The following is a 15,643-nucleotide window of genomic DNA, read 5'->3' on the forward strand; positions in this document are numbered from 1 at the left end:
CACCCCCGCCCAGGCCTGGCGGGAACGCCCTCCTCTCCAGGCACCTTGGGAATGGGAGTTGCCAAGCTACAGCCAAGGGTGCTAGGACTCAACTCAGGAGTCTCCCCTCCAGCCCCACCCACGGCCGCCCCCACCGGGCAGGGCAGAGGACAAGGAGCCTCCGGTGTCACTCGAGACGGGTGAGCCGCCCAGCTCGCAGGTGTGGGCGGGGCCGCTGTCACCTGGGGCCCTTTCCCGACTGGAGATGGCCCCCAGCCCTGGCCTGCTGCCTCGTTTCCCCTCACCCACGTATGCCCCTCCCCCTCCTCCCTTTGAGTTCTCCTTTCCTGTGTCTTCCTGTTCCCCTTTCTTTCCGCCTTTCTTGGTTTCTGGGTCTGTCCGTATTTCTGTCGGAGTCACCATCTCTAGGCTGTCTCCCTCTATTTTCGTTCAGTCTCGGCCTTACCGGCTCCTCCTCCCGACCCCTCCCCCGCTTGTTCCCCCTCTTGGGGCCCCCTCCCTCACCCCCGGCGTACATTCCAGCCTCCGCCCCCGCCTCGCCGCCCCTCTCTGGAGCCAGCTGCTGCAGTGGTGGGTTCTCGAGATGCTGCGGGTAGGCTTGAGCTGAAGTCAGAGGTCGGGAGCCGGCGGGGGCTGGAGAGGGCACCCCCTAACTCCTCTGGAATGTGGGCTGGTCCGGCCCCACGGGGTCGGGGGAAGGAGGTCGTGCGCCCACAGGCGGAGACGGCTGGCTACATCTGCCTTGCGCATGGCCCACACTCCGAACGCTACCCACGGGCCTCGCAGAGAATCAACCCAACCCCGGACGCCCACGCAGGGCCCCTTACTGCCACCAGACCCAGACCAACCCGCCTCCCCGTCCCACACGCGCGCTGCACCCGCTCTGCAGTCCACGGAGAAGCTCATCTCGCCTGCAGCACAGGGACCCCCATACGCAACGCCCCCCACAGTCCCAAACCCGCCCCAACCTACACTTTTGGGTACCACAACCTCAGTCAACTGTGTGACCCTCAGAACCCGCTCTCACCCAGGGCCAAGACCTCCCTGACAAAAACCGCAGCATTGAAGGTCACATCAGGCAGCCCAAAATCAGACCCTCAGAGACGCTGCTCAGCGGAGGCAGCACTGAAAGCCGGGGCGCCCCAGCCACAGACACTGCCTACGCGCCCTTCCTCCTGCAGGCCCAGCAGAGCAAAGCGGCCACTAGGGTGGGCAGGTGCAGGAGCGTAGGTGCACCCTCAGAAAAAGTGGAGCTTCCTCCTGCACGGCGGACCATGCCCTGAGCAGCCTAAGACCCAGAGGAAGAAAAACGGCCCTAGGAGCCACTCCAGGGTGAGGCCTGGTTGCCTCGCTATGACCCGTGCTGACGCGGGGAAGTGCTGCTGTTGCACCCATTCTCAGCTGAAGCACCCCAGACGCTGCCTGCCCTCACAGCTGGGCACCCAGGCAGTCGCTGACCCTTGAAGGAGGGACAAGGATGGGCGGCAGGCAGGACAAGTCCTGTGGGCACCTGTGTCTCCCAGCTTGGGTGTGGGGGTGGGGATGTGGAGGCTGCTATGTACGTCTGCTTGGACACACAGGCCACAGAGGTGTCTTTCCTGAGCCCTTGGCAGCTGCCCCAGGAGGGCGGGCTCTCTCCCTGGTTGCCACTCCCAATGTTGCCGTGGAAACTCAACAGTCCCAGTCAGGGGTCCTTTGGCCCCTCTGCCTGTCTGCAGTGAACCTGTATATAGGACCAAGGTCAAGGGAGTCGACTGGGCTTCAGTGGGACAACTCCTCCTGCCTCTGCAGTGGGGCTGTAGACCACACAGTCCTGCCCCAGTCTCAGAAACCTAGGGGGTTGCCTCCCCAGCATCCCTACCCAGGGAAGCTTTGGGGTTTCCATGAGCATGCAGTGGCTGCACCAGGCCTGCATTTCACACACACTTGATATATCTCATGCATGAATGCATGTATTGGTGTGGGCCTCCAGGTGTCCCCTGGGTCCCTTCACAGTCTGCCTGCAGTTGGTGGGGGTTGTAGTCACTAGCATGGTCCAGGAGCTGCCTGACCTTTGTATTCCTGGGACGAGGGACTGGGGCAGGAGCAGAAGAGAGGCAGCCATCACATTCCTGGGCCATGTGTCACAGGGAGCTCCACCCAGGTGCCCACCACGAACCCCTCCACCAGGAAGCCCCCTCTTAGGAACAGAAGGGAAACAGAAGCCAGGCTGCAGTCAGCTGACTCCTGTACTCATCATGGGCAGCCACCTGGGCTTCCTAGGGATCTCACATGTGCCCCCTACGCATGCAGGTGGGAAATGAGGGGCAGTTAACCTCTTCTTGCGGGCTTCTGGCCTTCTTCCTGTCACCCTCCTCTGCCCTAGAGGCCCTGGTTGCTGCTGACACAGCACACGGCTTGTGCCCACCCCAGGGTCATGAGTCAAGACACACCACCAGCCATGGGCACATATGATCTGGGAGTTTTGGTCCCCTGAGTCACGCACACCCAGCCCTTCTGGGCTGATTCCACATCCTGGTTTTGCACATACTTTGGGGTCCGTGCACAACCCCTGTTCTTGCACATAGAAAATGACCATGCAAACATGTTTCCATGTGTGCACACGCATGCACACACCTCCATGCCACTTTGTAAATACACATACACGTGAGTTCTGTGCACACACTTCCACACCTATGTGCACGGGCACACAGCGCCACTTTCATGCTCACACAGGCATGGTCCTCAGATCCTGTTTCTCCATCTCTGCACCCACGGGTCCCCTGCCCAGAGGCACACATGTGCACCACACCTGGCAACATACATTCATCCAGTCCCCACTTCTCCCTCCCTGGCTCTGGGCCCCAGGGATCTGGGCCAGGCTGGCGGGCTGGAGTTTCTGCCCGGACCGTCCCACTTCCGCGCCCCCGCCGGGCGGCCGCCAGCCAGGTGCACCGGCTCGGCCCCCGCCTGGTCGGCCGAGAGGGGGCGGTAATTACGCGGCCCCGGGGTCTCTCACTCTCCACGTGCCTTTCATCCCGGCCACGCCCGACCGGAGCCCAGACGCTCATTACCGCCTCCCGCCCGGTCATTAGCTGGGGTCGGGGGAGGACCCGGCGTCCGGCGGGCCCGACCCAGCGGGGAGGCCTGGGGGTTCGGTGCGGGAGTGCATCGGCCACGCCCCCGCCTTCGTGGCAACGCGAGTGGGTGAGGTGCCCTGCCCGGAGGAAGCCGGGTGGTCCTCGCCGGGCGCCTGTGGAGGGGCGTCTTGTGAGTACGTAGAAGTAGACCTTCGGCCTAATCCCCGTCCCGCCGGGCAGGCGGCAAGCCGCGCATCTCGGCCACGAATAGCAGCTTCGCCCCCGCCCAAGGCTATTTTAAGCCCCCTCTCCCCGACCACCCCAAGCGCTCGGGCGGAGAAGTGGGGGGGCCTGAGGGCGGGACGGGAACCCCACCCCCCAACGCCAGTGCTCCTGGCAGTCAGCTGGACAGCGAGGCGGGCCCGGGAGCCCCGGGCCAGGCTGACAACGAGGCCGCAGCGCCCCCTTGTGTCCTCGGCTAGAACGTGGAGCAGGGCCGAGGCAGGAAGGAAGGTGGTCCTAGCCCCCTACGACCACCCTCCCCACCCCACCCTCCCCATCCCGCCGCTCACGGGGACAAACAGTCCTTGTAACACACTGAGTCACAGGGACACGCCGGCAACCAGGTACGGATACAGGAATCACACCTGAGACGCAAGCACACACTTCCCACACTGTGCCCGGGGCAGGCGCACCTGAGGACAGGTATCCACAGGTATAGGACCACACTGCGATGGTAACCCGGGACAGTCGTGGGTACTTACTCAGCCCTGTACCAAGCAACAGCCTCGTAGTTAGTACACGCTGAATAACTGCTGGTGGAAAAATGAATGAACCAAGGTACTTCATAAAACCAGGAGAAGGCAGATTAGGAACCACAGAAGAGTGGGGGCGGGGGGCAAAGAGTGATGAGGGTCCCGTGTGATTCCGTCGCCTAGGCTGGGGCCAGGAGCCACCGACCTGACTTTGCTTGGGGAGCAGATCAGAACGCCGGTGGAGGCGGGGATTACTCTCCGGCTGGGCATGCCCGGCCCTCCGGCCCCACCATGGGCGCGGCGGGAGGGGGAGCTGAGCGATGAGTTCCTCTGCTCCTTTTAATAACCGCCCTGCGTGAGTGGCTGACGCAGCAGCTCCTGATGCTGCTGCTGACAGTTGTATGGTGGGGGCTGTGGTGTGGGGGACGAGGTGCAGAGAGACGGCTGCCAGGAGTCATGAACTACTGCCTGAGCCTGGGAGGTGTCTCAGCGACCTTGTCACAGGAGACAGTGTCCATGCCTCCGTCCCTACTGCGTCAGCTAGACCAACCTGAGTGTGGGACCGAGTGTGGGGCTTAGGGAGGACTGGAGCTTGTCTAGTATGTGTGTGAGGTCTCTCTTCTCAGATTCCCTCTTTTTTTTTTTTTTTAACCTCAATTTGAGGCAGATGGGATCCTAGTTCTCAGACCAGGGATTGAACCTGCACTCCTTGCATAAGAAGTGGGGAGTCCTAACCACTGGACCAGTAAGGAAGTCCCTCAAATCCCTCTAACTTTTAGCAGAATGTCTGCCTTTGAAGACCGTCTGGAGCCCAGGAGTATTACCAGAGGTCTGGGGAGGCAGAGGTCTGCACTAGCTTCTTGCACCCCATGGAAGAGTCCAGGGCCACAGAAGGTACTGTGAGCCAAGGCCTGGGCAGGGGGAAAGGGATGACCTCAAGAGGAGAAACTGGGAACAGCCTTGGGGGTGAATATCTCTGCAATAGCAGAGGTCTTGGGACCCCCAGACAGGATAAAGATTCATGGGGAGGAGCCAAGTGGCACGCCCCTGGCATAGGCAGTGAGTGGGTTCTAGGTGCAAAACAGTGTGCTTTGAGGAAAGGGGAGGGGGCTAGGGCACACAGTGAAGTTGGGGGCTGAGCTGAATGTTGGGGTGCAGTGCAGACTCCAGGGCTGGGCACAGAGCCCAGCTCTGTGGGTTTGAGAGCCCAAGTCAAGGTCAGCCTGCAATCTAGAGCTAGGATGCACAAAAATGTCTGGCCGGCTGACTGTAGGGTATGGGTGCCACCTACCAGACCTGGTGAAGTCAGGGTTGGGGTGGGAATTAGGTGTGGATGCAGTCTGGAATTTGTAAAGAAACAAAGTTGGGAAGCTGGAAGAGAATACTGGGGTCGTGGAGAATACGGGGGTCCACATAAATGGAGTTTTCTCAGTGTTAGGGTTTGGGCGGGCTTGGGGGCTGACCACATGAAGTTGTGTATTCAGGAGAGTTGAGGTTCTAGGACTTCTGGGTTGTCCGTTAGGTTGGCAAGTTTATAAGGACTGATGCCAGGATTCAGATGAAGGTGGGGTGTCTGAGAACTGGATCCCGGCTGGTTCTGGGGACCTAAGTGAGGTTGGTTAGTCGGTAATTGCTGGAGCACCGCAAAACTAGGGGTTTCAGCCACCCCAAGAAGGTTCCCAGGAAATGCTCTGGCACCATCCGCCAGAGCCCCTTTGTTCTCCGCCACAGGCCAGGGGGCTGGCATGCGGAAGTAGGCCCGCTCCGCCCCGCCGCGAGCCTGCCCCGCCCCCCACTCACGGACTGGGGGGTGCGGACCCGGCGCGTCCCTGTGCACAGCGCCCACGCGCGGGAGGGGGCGGGACCGCCACAGGCCCGGCCCCCCAGCTCATGAATATGAGGCACAGCCACGGTCTCCAGGGCCTGGGATTGGCCGGTGCAGCGCGGGGAGGAGAGCTCAGGGGCGGGGCCTGGGAGCGAAGTATATAAGGCCAGGCGCACAGCGCCCCCCTCCTCACTCGCGCGTTAGGAGGCTCTGGTCGTTTTGCTCTCCTGTCTTCCCGCCTGCGCCAGGGACCTGCCCAACTCAGTGGTGAGGGCCCTGGCGGCACCGGCTCCACGGGCCCGGGGCGGCGGGCGGCCTGCGGCTAGATGGACGAGGCGGGGCGGCGGCGGCACGCCCTTGGGCGGGGGCGGTGCCAGGGCGGGCACCCCGTGGTGGGTGGAGGCGGGTGGAGTCCGCCCCGCCAGCGGCGAGGGGCAGCGTAGACTGGGTAGAGTCGTGGTCGGACGGCATTCCCTGTGGGCCAGGCCTGCCGCGAGCGTGACATCTCCGTAAAATGGCGGCCGCGAGCGCGAGACAGCGCCTATCGAAATGGCGGGAGCGCCGATACCCGGATGGTGTGGCGCAGGACGCGCGCGGGGGCGCATGCGCATGTTGGGCGTGGCCGGGCCAGGGCTCCTCCCCGCCTTCCTATTGGTGTTCTGCGAGGGCAACACAGCCCCGGTGCTAGCCACGGCTTAAGTTTGGGTCCTAGTTTCGCGGCTGCAGGTCGCCTTCTGGCTTGTTTCTGGCCCCTCAGCGGAAGCCTGTGTTCCATAAAGGGTCAATCTAAGCACCGCCCCACAATCCCGCCCTGCGTTGGCATCCCAGCGCAGAACCCCCCGCGCCCCCTGCCACTCCCTGCACAGTACCCTCCAGTGGACCGAGCACTTTGCCATGATGGTCTAGTTAGGACTTAATCCTCCGGTGTTTGCAAAGTGCGGAAGCCAGGCTGCACTCAGCCCGTGGCAATGGTGGTCGATGCCCTCTTTAAGGGTCCAGTGTTAAACCTCCTGTGAGGCTGTTAACTAGCCTGGAGTTTTGGGGCCCCATGGTCAAGTAGCACTGAGGAGCGAGGCAGAACCGTGGTGTGGACCCAGCTCTCGGAGCTCCGGGTTTTGACTGAGAGGGGTGGACTTGCCCCACGTACAGAGTAGAGGCAAGGGGCCCGAGTGATAAAGGAATTAAGGGCTTGTTTGAGATGAAGTACTGGGTGTGGGCTTGGGACGGTTAAAGGGCAGCAAAATAATTTCTCACGGTTTCCCCCATGAGCATATGTTACTTGTATAAAGTAAAATAGGGAGGGGTGAGTTTGGAAGCTCCTGCCCGACCTCAGAGTATTTCATTGGTGTTTGCCTCAGGCCACCATGGCATCAGATGAGGGCAAGCTTTTCGTCGGAGGGCTGAGTTTTGACACCAATGAGCAGTCACTGGAGCAGGTCTTCTCAAAGTATGGACAGATCTCTGAAGGTGAGACTGGTGCCAGAGGAGGTGGCTGAGCAGGGCTGCATACAGGGAGGGCGGGGTCCTGACCTCAGACCTCTCTACTGCACAGTGGTGGTCGTGAAAGACAGGGAGACCCAGCGATCCAGGGGCTTTGGGTTTGTCACCTTTGAAAACATCGACGATGCCAAGGACGCCATGATGGCTATGAATGGGAAGGTGAGGGGTGGCCACTTTGGGGTCCGGAGGGTCTGGGCTGCAGACCTAGGGCGGGAGGTACAGAGGCTTACCGTGTTCACTCTTGGTCTCCAGTCTGTGGATGGGCGGCAGATCCGGGTGGACCAGGCAGGCAAGTCATCTGATAACCGATCCCGTGGATACCGCGGTGGCTCTGCTGGAGGCCGGGGCTTCTTCCGTGGGGGCCGGGGCCGGGGCCGTGGTTTCTCCAGAGGTGAGTGCCACCTGTGGGGATGAGGTGGGGGGCATTGCTGCAGGAGCTCACACTTTTCCTTCTGTGCCCTCTGTAGGAGGTGGGGACCGTGGCTATGGGGGCAGCAGGTTCGAGTCCAGGAGTGGGGGCTATGGAGGCTCCAGAGACTACTACAGCAGGTGGGGGCAGCGGTCCTGCAGAGGGTGGGGGCTGGTGGAAACCCCCTGAGGTGCCCTTCATGCCCATCTATGTCCTTTGTGCAGCCGGAGTCAGGGTGGCGGGTACGACCGGAGCTCTGGCGGGTCCTACAGAGATAGCTACGACAGTTATGGTAAGTGGCGCTCCAAGGGCTGGTGGTGGGAGTTCAGTGCGCCTCAGTGCACTCTGCCAGCCTCGATCAGAGCTGGTTACTCTGCTGACCCTGTAAGGGACAAGATTGTCCTCTCATGTCTCGGTGCCAGCAGCCACTTCTGACCAAGGAGAAAAGGGAGATCCAGGGCTTCCGAGCAGAGTGGGCAGGCAGCGTCCGTGCGTGTGGGCCACGGCCACCCTCGGCTATGGGGGGGTTGGTTGCTCCTGAGGCTGCAGGGCTGGGCCCCGAGGGCCGGGCCAGGCGTGGACTGCTGCCTCTTGCCGTCTGCTTCTGCGCCTTTACACTGTGCCTGCTTCTTGTTCTCAGCTACACACAACGAGTAAAAATCCTTCCTGATCGGGATCGTCCTTCCAATGGCTGTGTGTTTAAGGACTTGGGGAGCGCCGCTGCATCGTTAGTGTGTAGTGACCACGCCTCCTTGTGCCCACTTCTGTAGTCTTGTTGGTTCTGATCTTGTCAAACACAGCCTGACTGCTTCTGACCCCCAAATGGCCTCACTGCTGCCCTTTGCTTTTTAAGGAAGTGCTTTCTGTTTTTAAGGGTTTTTAAATCGTTTGGAAACGCACTTCTGGTTTTACTTTTAACCTTTTTACCACTAGCCAAGAGATTTTTTAGAAAATAACTGGGGGTTATTTTGTTTTTGGTTGTGTTGCTATTTTCGTTTCTTTTCAGCGGGGTCAACCCCGTGAGGTTGCTCTTTTTTGAGGTTGAACGAACTCTGGATCCGCTCTCTTTGTCGGAAGCTGAGCAAGCTGTGGCTTTTTTCCAACTTGGTGTAACATTTCTGAGTGTAGCGTGGTCAGACTGTGCAGGAGGCAGTGGAGGTGCCCGGGCTGCCCGCCTGTCCTGGGCGACCCACAGTCCCCAAGAGGTTCTTGACAATGTGTGTTTATATTGTCCTTTTTTACTGGAAGTCATACACATATGCCATCACTGTTGTATTTGAAGTGGTTGAGGAATCCTTGTATGCCGTTTTCTTTGGCTTCACGAAGCTGATTAAAAGACTGTCTGAATGAACCTCGCTCTGAGCATCTCCCTTTGATCGCACCACACGCGTCCTGCTGCCAGCTTGAGGCAGGCAGAGTAGAGCAGAGCTGGCAGCTAGAGGACTAGGGCTGCCATCCTGCCTGCAGCTCCCAGGGCTAGAGGAGGAAGGTAGAGCCAGTGATGCTGGCTGGGCCCCTGTGACCACTGACTGCCCCCACCCAGTTAGGCGAGCAGGTGGGTGATGGGAGTGGGCTCTCGGACTGCAGGACAGCCCCGGGATTCTTCTGGCCGTGGCAGCTGGAGGGCTCGATGGGCGGGCAGCCTAGCAGGGACAGTGGACATGGGGGCGCCCAACGCTGACCCTGAGCCCCTTAATCTAGAATCAGGCCAGAGAGCGAGCGGATGCAGACAGTGTCCCTGGGTGACCACAGACTGACTGGCTCATTAGCTAGCTCTGCTGTTGCTTTACAAGTTCTGAGCATTCTCTGCTAGCCTATGGAAGCTGCAGCCCCTCGGAGGACAGAAGTGTTGTGCGCCCAACAGAACCCTCTGAGACGCAAGCCGCTCCCTGGGCTAGCTCATATGTGGAGATAGTCCTGTCACCGAGGTAACTCCTTTTGCTCGTCCGCATTCCTCTTCTCTCGGGCGCTCATATGAAAGCCATATTACCCGGGGAATGTTCCTTTGACTTTTTTGTTTTTCTATTTTTTTTCCTTTTTTTTTTTTTTAAATAAAAACAAGGTGGAACCAAAGGCAGGCCCCGGCCATTTGCCCTTCCCCACCTGCAGCCAGGTGAGCAGCCTGGGCAGTTGAGTTTCACCAGTAGGTTCCACCCGCTAGTAGGATTGGAGACCACCAAACGCCCTGCCTTTTGGAATTTTTTGTTCATCAATTGACTGTCTTTTCCAGACCTCTTTAAGTCACACTCATAACTAGTTCTCTATGGTGTCTGCTGCTGCCATGACATTTTTCCCAGAGCTTGTGCCGTTTTCTAAGCAGCTCCGTCCCAAATAGGTGGCTGGCTCTGCTTAAGAGTGGAAGGTAGCCTGGCCCACCTGAAAGGCTCAGGCCTGCCCATGGTGGGGCCTCAGGTTGGCCCCGATGACTAGCTTGAGACCCTCCCAGGAGCTGTGGATTGTTCTGGGGGGAGGCAGGGAGGGGAGCTCAGCTCTGCCAGGGGTAAGGGCTAACATTCGTTTGCTTTGGCAGGTTGAATGGAAGTCAGTGTGACCCGGAGGAAGTGTGGCCTGAGAACAGTGTTGACCTGGGGTCCCTGTCCCAGGAGGGACTCTACCCAGGATCGAGCCAGAGGCACGGATGCCTGCCCTCGCAGCCCGTCGCCTGTAAGTGCTTCCCGGGGCGGGAGGCATGTGGCCCTTTGGCCCAGGCCCTTGCAGTGGGTTCTCCCCTCCTGGCAGCGTGATCCACTGGGGACAGCATCTTCACTTCTTGCCGGAGTAGCCCTTGTGCTCCCCCCAATCCCTCCTGTCTTTCCAGCAGATGTTTTACTGGCAAGGTTGGGGCACGGGGTTCAAGGTGCTCCAGGAGGACAGGCCTGTGGTGCTGGCATGGCGGTGTGTCCTCACCGGCGATGTGACAAGAAAGCGTGGAAGTCACGTTTGAATAAAGGGATGGTGTGTCCACCCACAAATCTTGAGTCTTGTTTGGGGTGTGGTGTGGAGGGCGGACACTGATCCTGCAGGGGTGGTCCAGATGGAAGGGGCGGGGAGGAGAGTCCACTGGAGAAAACCCTTTTCGGCCTCTGTTCTGGGCATGAGCTGGAATCAAACCAGGAAGACCAGCTTGGCAGCTCATTGCCGCCTTGGGCAGTTCTCCTGGGACTGTTCTCTCAGGGTCTGAGAGGGTGTGGCAAGCCTGAGCAGAGGAGGAGGTAGTCCCTGGGGCCCCCCATCCCAGGGGGAAGGCACCTCTCCCAGAGCCCAGGCTGAGGTCTTGGCAGTGACTGTGGACATCTTCATCTTTGCAGCCCATGGGGCTGGCCTTGCTCCCAAGCTGCTTGCTTTCTGCCCCAGTCTTGGGGTACAGAACCTTAGGGTTGAGCCCTGGTTCCACTGCCTCGGGTTCTGGGCTGGTTGTGTCAACTCTGAGCAGGGTGTGGCCCTGTGAGGTCCAGGTCACTGGCTTAACGCCCTCTTCTCCCACGGGATGTGTTTGGTCTCTTCTGGTCCCCCCGCCCCCAAAGGCAGGATGTGCAGGTTCGGGGCCTGGATGTCTCCTCCACGGGAGAATCAGGCCCAGTGTGCTACTGCGCAGGTGTCACCGTAGCCCAGGGTGAGTTGGGTGGGGACGCAAGTGTTCCCAGGGCCCAGGTGGGAGGGAGGCCCGCCGGGTTCGGTCGCACCTGCCTCCGCATCAAAGTCCCTGACATTGGTGGGTGTTCCCGATAACCCGTCCCCGGCGTGGTGGGCGGGGCGGGCGCGGTGCTCACGCTCCTGTCGGGGTACAGGACTGAGGCTCTGAGCTCTCGGGGGCAGGCTGAGCGAGGAGCCGGCGCGCTCGGGACGCGGGGAAACTTAGGGGCCCAGATGAAGTGAGGTGCACGGCCGGGGGCGTGGCTAGGCGTTTCCGGCTACGAGGCCAGCCCCTGAATCCCATTGGCTGACACTGCCCCGCGCCATTGAATGACAGCCCCTAAGAGGGGGCGGGGCGCAACTAGCGTTTCCGCCGGGCCATGGGGCCGCGCTTGCTACCGCCGCGGCTCCTGCTGCTGTCGGCGCTCTTGCTGCCGCCACTGCTGTACGGAGCCGAGGATACGCCCCCGTCACCACAGGCCACGTTGTCGCCGCCGCCGCCCGTCGTGACGAACGGGAGCCAGCCGGGTGCACCGCACAACAACACACACCTGTGGCCACTGGGCTCGCCGGGCTCGCCGCTGCTGCGCTCTCTCTACGTGGTCACGGGCCTCATCGTCCTGGCCGCGCTCTACTTCCTCATCCGGGCATTCAGGTGCGTCAGGCCCACGCCGCCGCCGCCCGGGCGCAGCCAATCCTCGCGCGCCTCGCGCCCCCACGTGCTTAGGCTCCTGAAGCCTAGTGCGCCAGCGTCACGTGGGTGGGTGCGGTAAGAAAATCACGTGATGCACTATTATTTTTCTGAGTTTGGGTGCTGCTGCTAGTTTTCTAGAGGGAGCCACGGAGGCGGGAGGTTGTGGGTTGTGTAGGGCACCGGGAGTCTCCGGAACACTATGCGGCTCCGCCAGCCTGGCGACGAGCGTTGCGGCCACCAATCCAATTTGCGTCTGCGAGCTGGGGCTGGCCGCAACGTTCGCTGTGGTTGACGTTCACAGCCCGGCCGGTGCCAGACCGGAGCCTGCCCCTGCTCTTTGCTGCTCCTGTTCAGTCCAGGGCTGGCCATGATTATCAGTGTCTAGGTTCTGCCCTTGCTCCCCCAAGAGTTGAGGACCTTTTTGCTTTTCCCGCCTACAATACGGGAGACCTGGTTTCGATCCCTGAGTTGGGAAGATCCCCTGGAGAAGGGAAAGGCAACCCACTCCAGTATTCTTGCCTGGAGAATCCCTTGGACAGAGGAGCCTGGCAGGCTACAGTCCATGGGGTCGCAAAGAGTCAGACACACTGAAGCGACTTCACTTTCTTTCACTTTGGTTTTCCCGAGGCATACCCCCTGCCTGGTGCAGGCCCTTTGCCCCCTCCTCGGGCCCCTGATCTCCGCATTTGGCTTCCTCTCTGGGGTTGATCTCCAGAGAGCCTGTGTCCCACAGAGTTGACCATGTTCAGGCGCTCTCAACGGGCATTTTCTGTCTTCCTCGAACACTGCTGTGGGTGCACAACGCTTGTCTCCATGTCAGTGCACGCTGTATCCATCGTAGAGGCCTCATAGAGACCTCGCGGTTTTCCTGGTGGTGGTCAGGAGCCAGAGCTTCTGTCTGAGACAGCTCTCCACTTGATGTTTCTGGCAAACCCTAATACTTTTTCTGAGACTCAGTCTTTTTATATGTATAGTGGGATAACAACATCCCCCCCACCCCGCCCCCACCAAGGGTCCTAGCTCCGGGGCCTGCCAAGGGAGATGTCCATCCACCTTTTGTTATTGACATAAGAGCAATTGATAATTGTTGTGACCATTGTGAGAAGAAATGCAATTAGGCCGGGAAAGTACACTGCAAGGCTTTGGGAATCATGGAGAGGAGGATTATGGGAAAAGGTGGGAAGCTGGACAGGGGGTCAGCAGCTTCATGGAGAGGTCGTGAGAGAGTCACTGAGTGAGCCTGGGCCTGCTTTCAGATTGAAAAAGCCACAGCGGAGGAGATACGGGCTCCTGGCCAACACCGAGGACCCCACCGAGATGACCTCGATGGACAGTGACGAGGAGACAGTCTTTGAGACAAGGAACCTGAGATGGTAGGGTAGCACTCTACACACTTTCAGGGGCTCCTTGGGTGGGTAGAGGGTGGGATCAGCAGGAAGAGAGTCAGGTGGACCACCTGTGCCTGTGCTCAGTGTAGTCAGCACCCAGCAGCAGGGGTGGGCCTGGAGTGAGCACTGCTTTGCCGTCACAGGCTGCGTGGCCTCATCTGAGGCCCCTGTCTCACCGTTTCAGTTTCCCATTTCTTTAACATGGGAACCAGCTGCATGGCTGGAGTAGGTGAGCACTTCCTCTGTGCCTGACACTGAAGGCCAAGATCAGTGTCAGAGATAGAGGATGCCTGCCAGGTGCTACCAAAGCTGGGGGATGGGTCTGAGACTGCCTCTCCACCGCCCAGCCCTAGGAAGAGTGTCCCAGGCACAGGGAGCAGCAGAGACAGAAAGGGGGCTGACAACTGAGGTGACCCAGGGGCTCTGGGCTCAGGGCCAGCGGCCGCCTGAGCGGGATTGATGGCCCCTTTAACCCCAGCATGTTGCGGGCTCAGTCCCCGAAGCTTGGAGACCGTAGGACAATTCTGACTTTCCGGCCCCCCTCCCACACGTAGAGGGAGGCGTGGGTATGGTCGCGAATCCCTCTGGTGTCTGCATTTCCTGGCTAGGGCACCTACTCCCTTTCCTCCCAGGTCTGGAGCCTGCAGGCTGGGGGCGGGGGCTGGGATGTTAGAGGGCTCAGCACTCAGCCTCAAACACAGCTGAATGGGGGCAGAGCGGGGTGGGCTTACCCACATTTCTCACCACCTTCTACCCCTCCTTTCCAGATGTTTGGTTCAGGAAGGCAGCATTTCCAGTGGCCCTGGGGGAAGGACGAAAGGCAGGGGCCCTCCCAGTGCTTGGAACACCCCGCCCGGACCAGAGAGCATGTGTGGGCCCTCCCGGCCCACTGGAAGCCAACTCAGCCCTCCCTGCAGACAGGGCTGCCCAGGTTACCGGGTGGAAGCCAGAGGGGCACTGGCAGCCCTATGCAGGACTCTGAGGCCCCTGGCCATGATGTGACTTATACCAGTCACCCTCCCTGGTGGGAATGCGGCAGCCCCAGGCTGAGGCCTGGAAGGTGGGCAGGCTGGGTGTCCTGTCTGGGGGCACCGTTCCTCTGGGGCGGGGACAATAAAGGCAGCAGTGCTTTTGTAGCCGGTACCCAATTCCACAGCGGGCCAGACCCAGTGCCCCTGGCTCACGGGTGGGGCAGGGGGCAGCAGATCTGGGTCCATGTCAGCCTGTTCTCCCACCTGTGACCATCTGGATCATCCCTAACTGTTTAGAGGGTCCCATGCAGAATCCCACAAAGGAGGGGGAAAGATGGAGGAGACCTGCCCCCACCTGCCTGGAAGAAGACCCTGCCACTAGTTATCTCTAGGCTTAGTAAAGGAGAACTCCTATTCGTCCACCAAACTGCTTAAGGGCTCCCCTTCCAGGCCAGCTTCAGCCCAGGGCCCCTCAAGGGCAGTGTCCTCTGCTTCACCACACACTACTACTCCAGGGCCATTTCTCACAGAGCCCCAGGCTGCAGCATCCAGGTCTGGAGCCAGCCAAGGCTCCCCGTGCCTACTCTGCCTCTCTATTTTCAGCCTCCAGTGAAATCACTGGTGAACTTGATCCCCCATCCCAGGCAATCTGTGCTGGCACTCAGGCCTCTGTCCTGGCCTCCCGAGTCCCACGGAGACACTTGAATTCCACAGCGTGTGGCTCAGTGCCCATCCTGGCCACCTCAGTCCCATATTTGGATCTTGAACCCCTTTCAGGCACCTGAGTCCCATCAGGGCAACTGATCCCCATTCTGGGCACCTGAACCCCTTAGGGGTACCTCAGTCCCCATCCTGATCATCTGGGATTCATCCTGGCACCTGATCTCATGGGGGTGTTTCAGTCCCCATCTTGGCCATCTGAGGCCCATACTGGTCACCTGAGTCCCATTGGAGTACCTTGGTTCCCATCTTTTGTGATGGGCTTGATGAGTTCCTCTGTGGGCCTTGTTTCTAAGCAGAGTCTGGCTCTGGCCTATTCCCCCCTGGACCCTATAAATTTGGTTGTGGGAAGCAGGACCAGTGTGGCTGGCCTGTAGCTCTCTGCCCAGCCTGAAGTTACCCTCAGGCCTCTGGCTGAAAGCATGGAGGCCACATTGTTAGAAGGAGCTGTCATCAGAGGGGGCTGCCACCAGGTGGCAGCCTTGTGCTGCACAGTCTACCCAGGTGTGGCCTGAGCCAAACTGTACAGGTGGGGAAATAGGTTCGGCTGGGGGCCCTGTTTCTCACACCTCAACTCCACCTTGTTGCCATGTCCACCATGGGATGGTCTGAGCTTGCTGCCCATTCAAGCCTCGTCAGCCCCTCTGGCCAGTCTCCCTCAGACCTGCTGACCCTTCCTGCCCAGCCTG

At 60.1% G+C, this 15,643-nt stretch overlaps 2 protein-coding genes across 6 annotated transcripts; both read left to right on the top strand.

Moving 5' to 3' along the window:
* Positions 1-5,773: 5,773 nt before the first annotated feature.
* On the top strand, positions 5,774-10,578 carry CIRBP (cold inducible RNA binding protein). Of its 5 annotated transcripts, none has more exons than XM_061423323.1 (9): positions 5,774-5,906; positions 6,998-7,106; positions 7,192-7,298; positions 7,392-7,530; positions 7,607-7,688; positions 7,773-7,840; positions 9,362-9,476; positions 10,079-10,212; positions 10,367-10,578. In XM_061423323.1, exons 2-9 carry the CDS (start codon positions 7,004-7,006, stop codon positions 10,561-10,563), a joined length of 945 nt encoding a protein of 314 aa, XP_061279307.1. In that variant the 5' UTR covers positions 5,774-5,906; positions 6,998-7,003; the 3' UTR covers positions 10,564-10,578. The 5 variants fall into 5 exon arrangements, with proteins under 5 accessions (XP_061279307.1, XP_061279308.1, XP_061279311.1 ...); XM_061423324.1 differs by having other exon boundaries at positions 10,370-10,578; XM_061423327.1 differs by lacking the exon at positions 9,362-9,476 and having other exon boundaries at positions 10,079-10,520.
* A 100-nt stretch (positions 10,579-10,678) lies between these two features.
* FAM174C (family with sequence similarity 174 member C) lies at positions 10,679-14,399 on the top strand. The gene is made up of 3 exons (XM_061423330.1): positions 10,679-11,836; positions 13,132-13,248; positions 14,031-14,399. Coding segments are annotated over exons 1-3 (393 nt in total). The 5' UTR covers positions 10,679-11,561; the 3' UTR covers positions 14,032-14,399.
* The last annotated feature ends 1,244 nt before the right edge of the window (positions 14,400-15,643 follow it).

Source organism: Bos javanicus, chromosome 7 (assembly GCF_032452875.1).
Source record: "Bos javanicus breed banteng chromosome 7, ARS-OSU_banteng_1.0, whole genome shotgun sequence".
NCBI classification, from domain to species: Eukaryota; Metazoa; Chordata; class Mammalia; order Artiodactyla; family Bovidae; genus Bos; species Bos javanicus.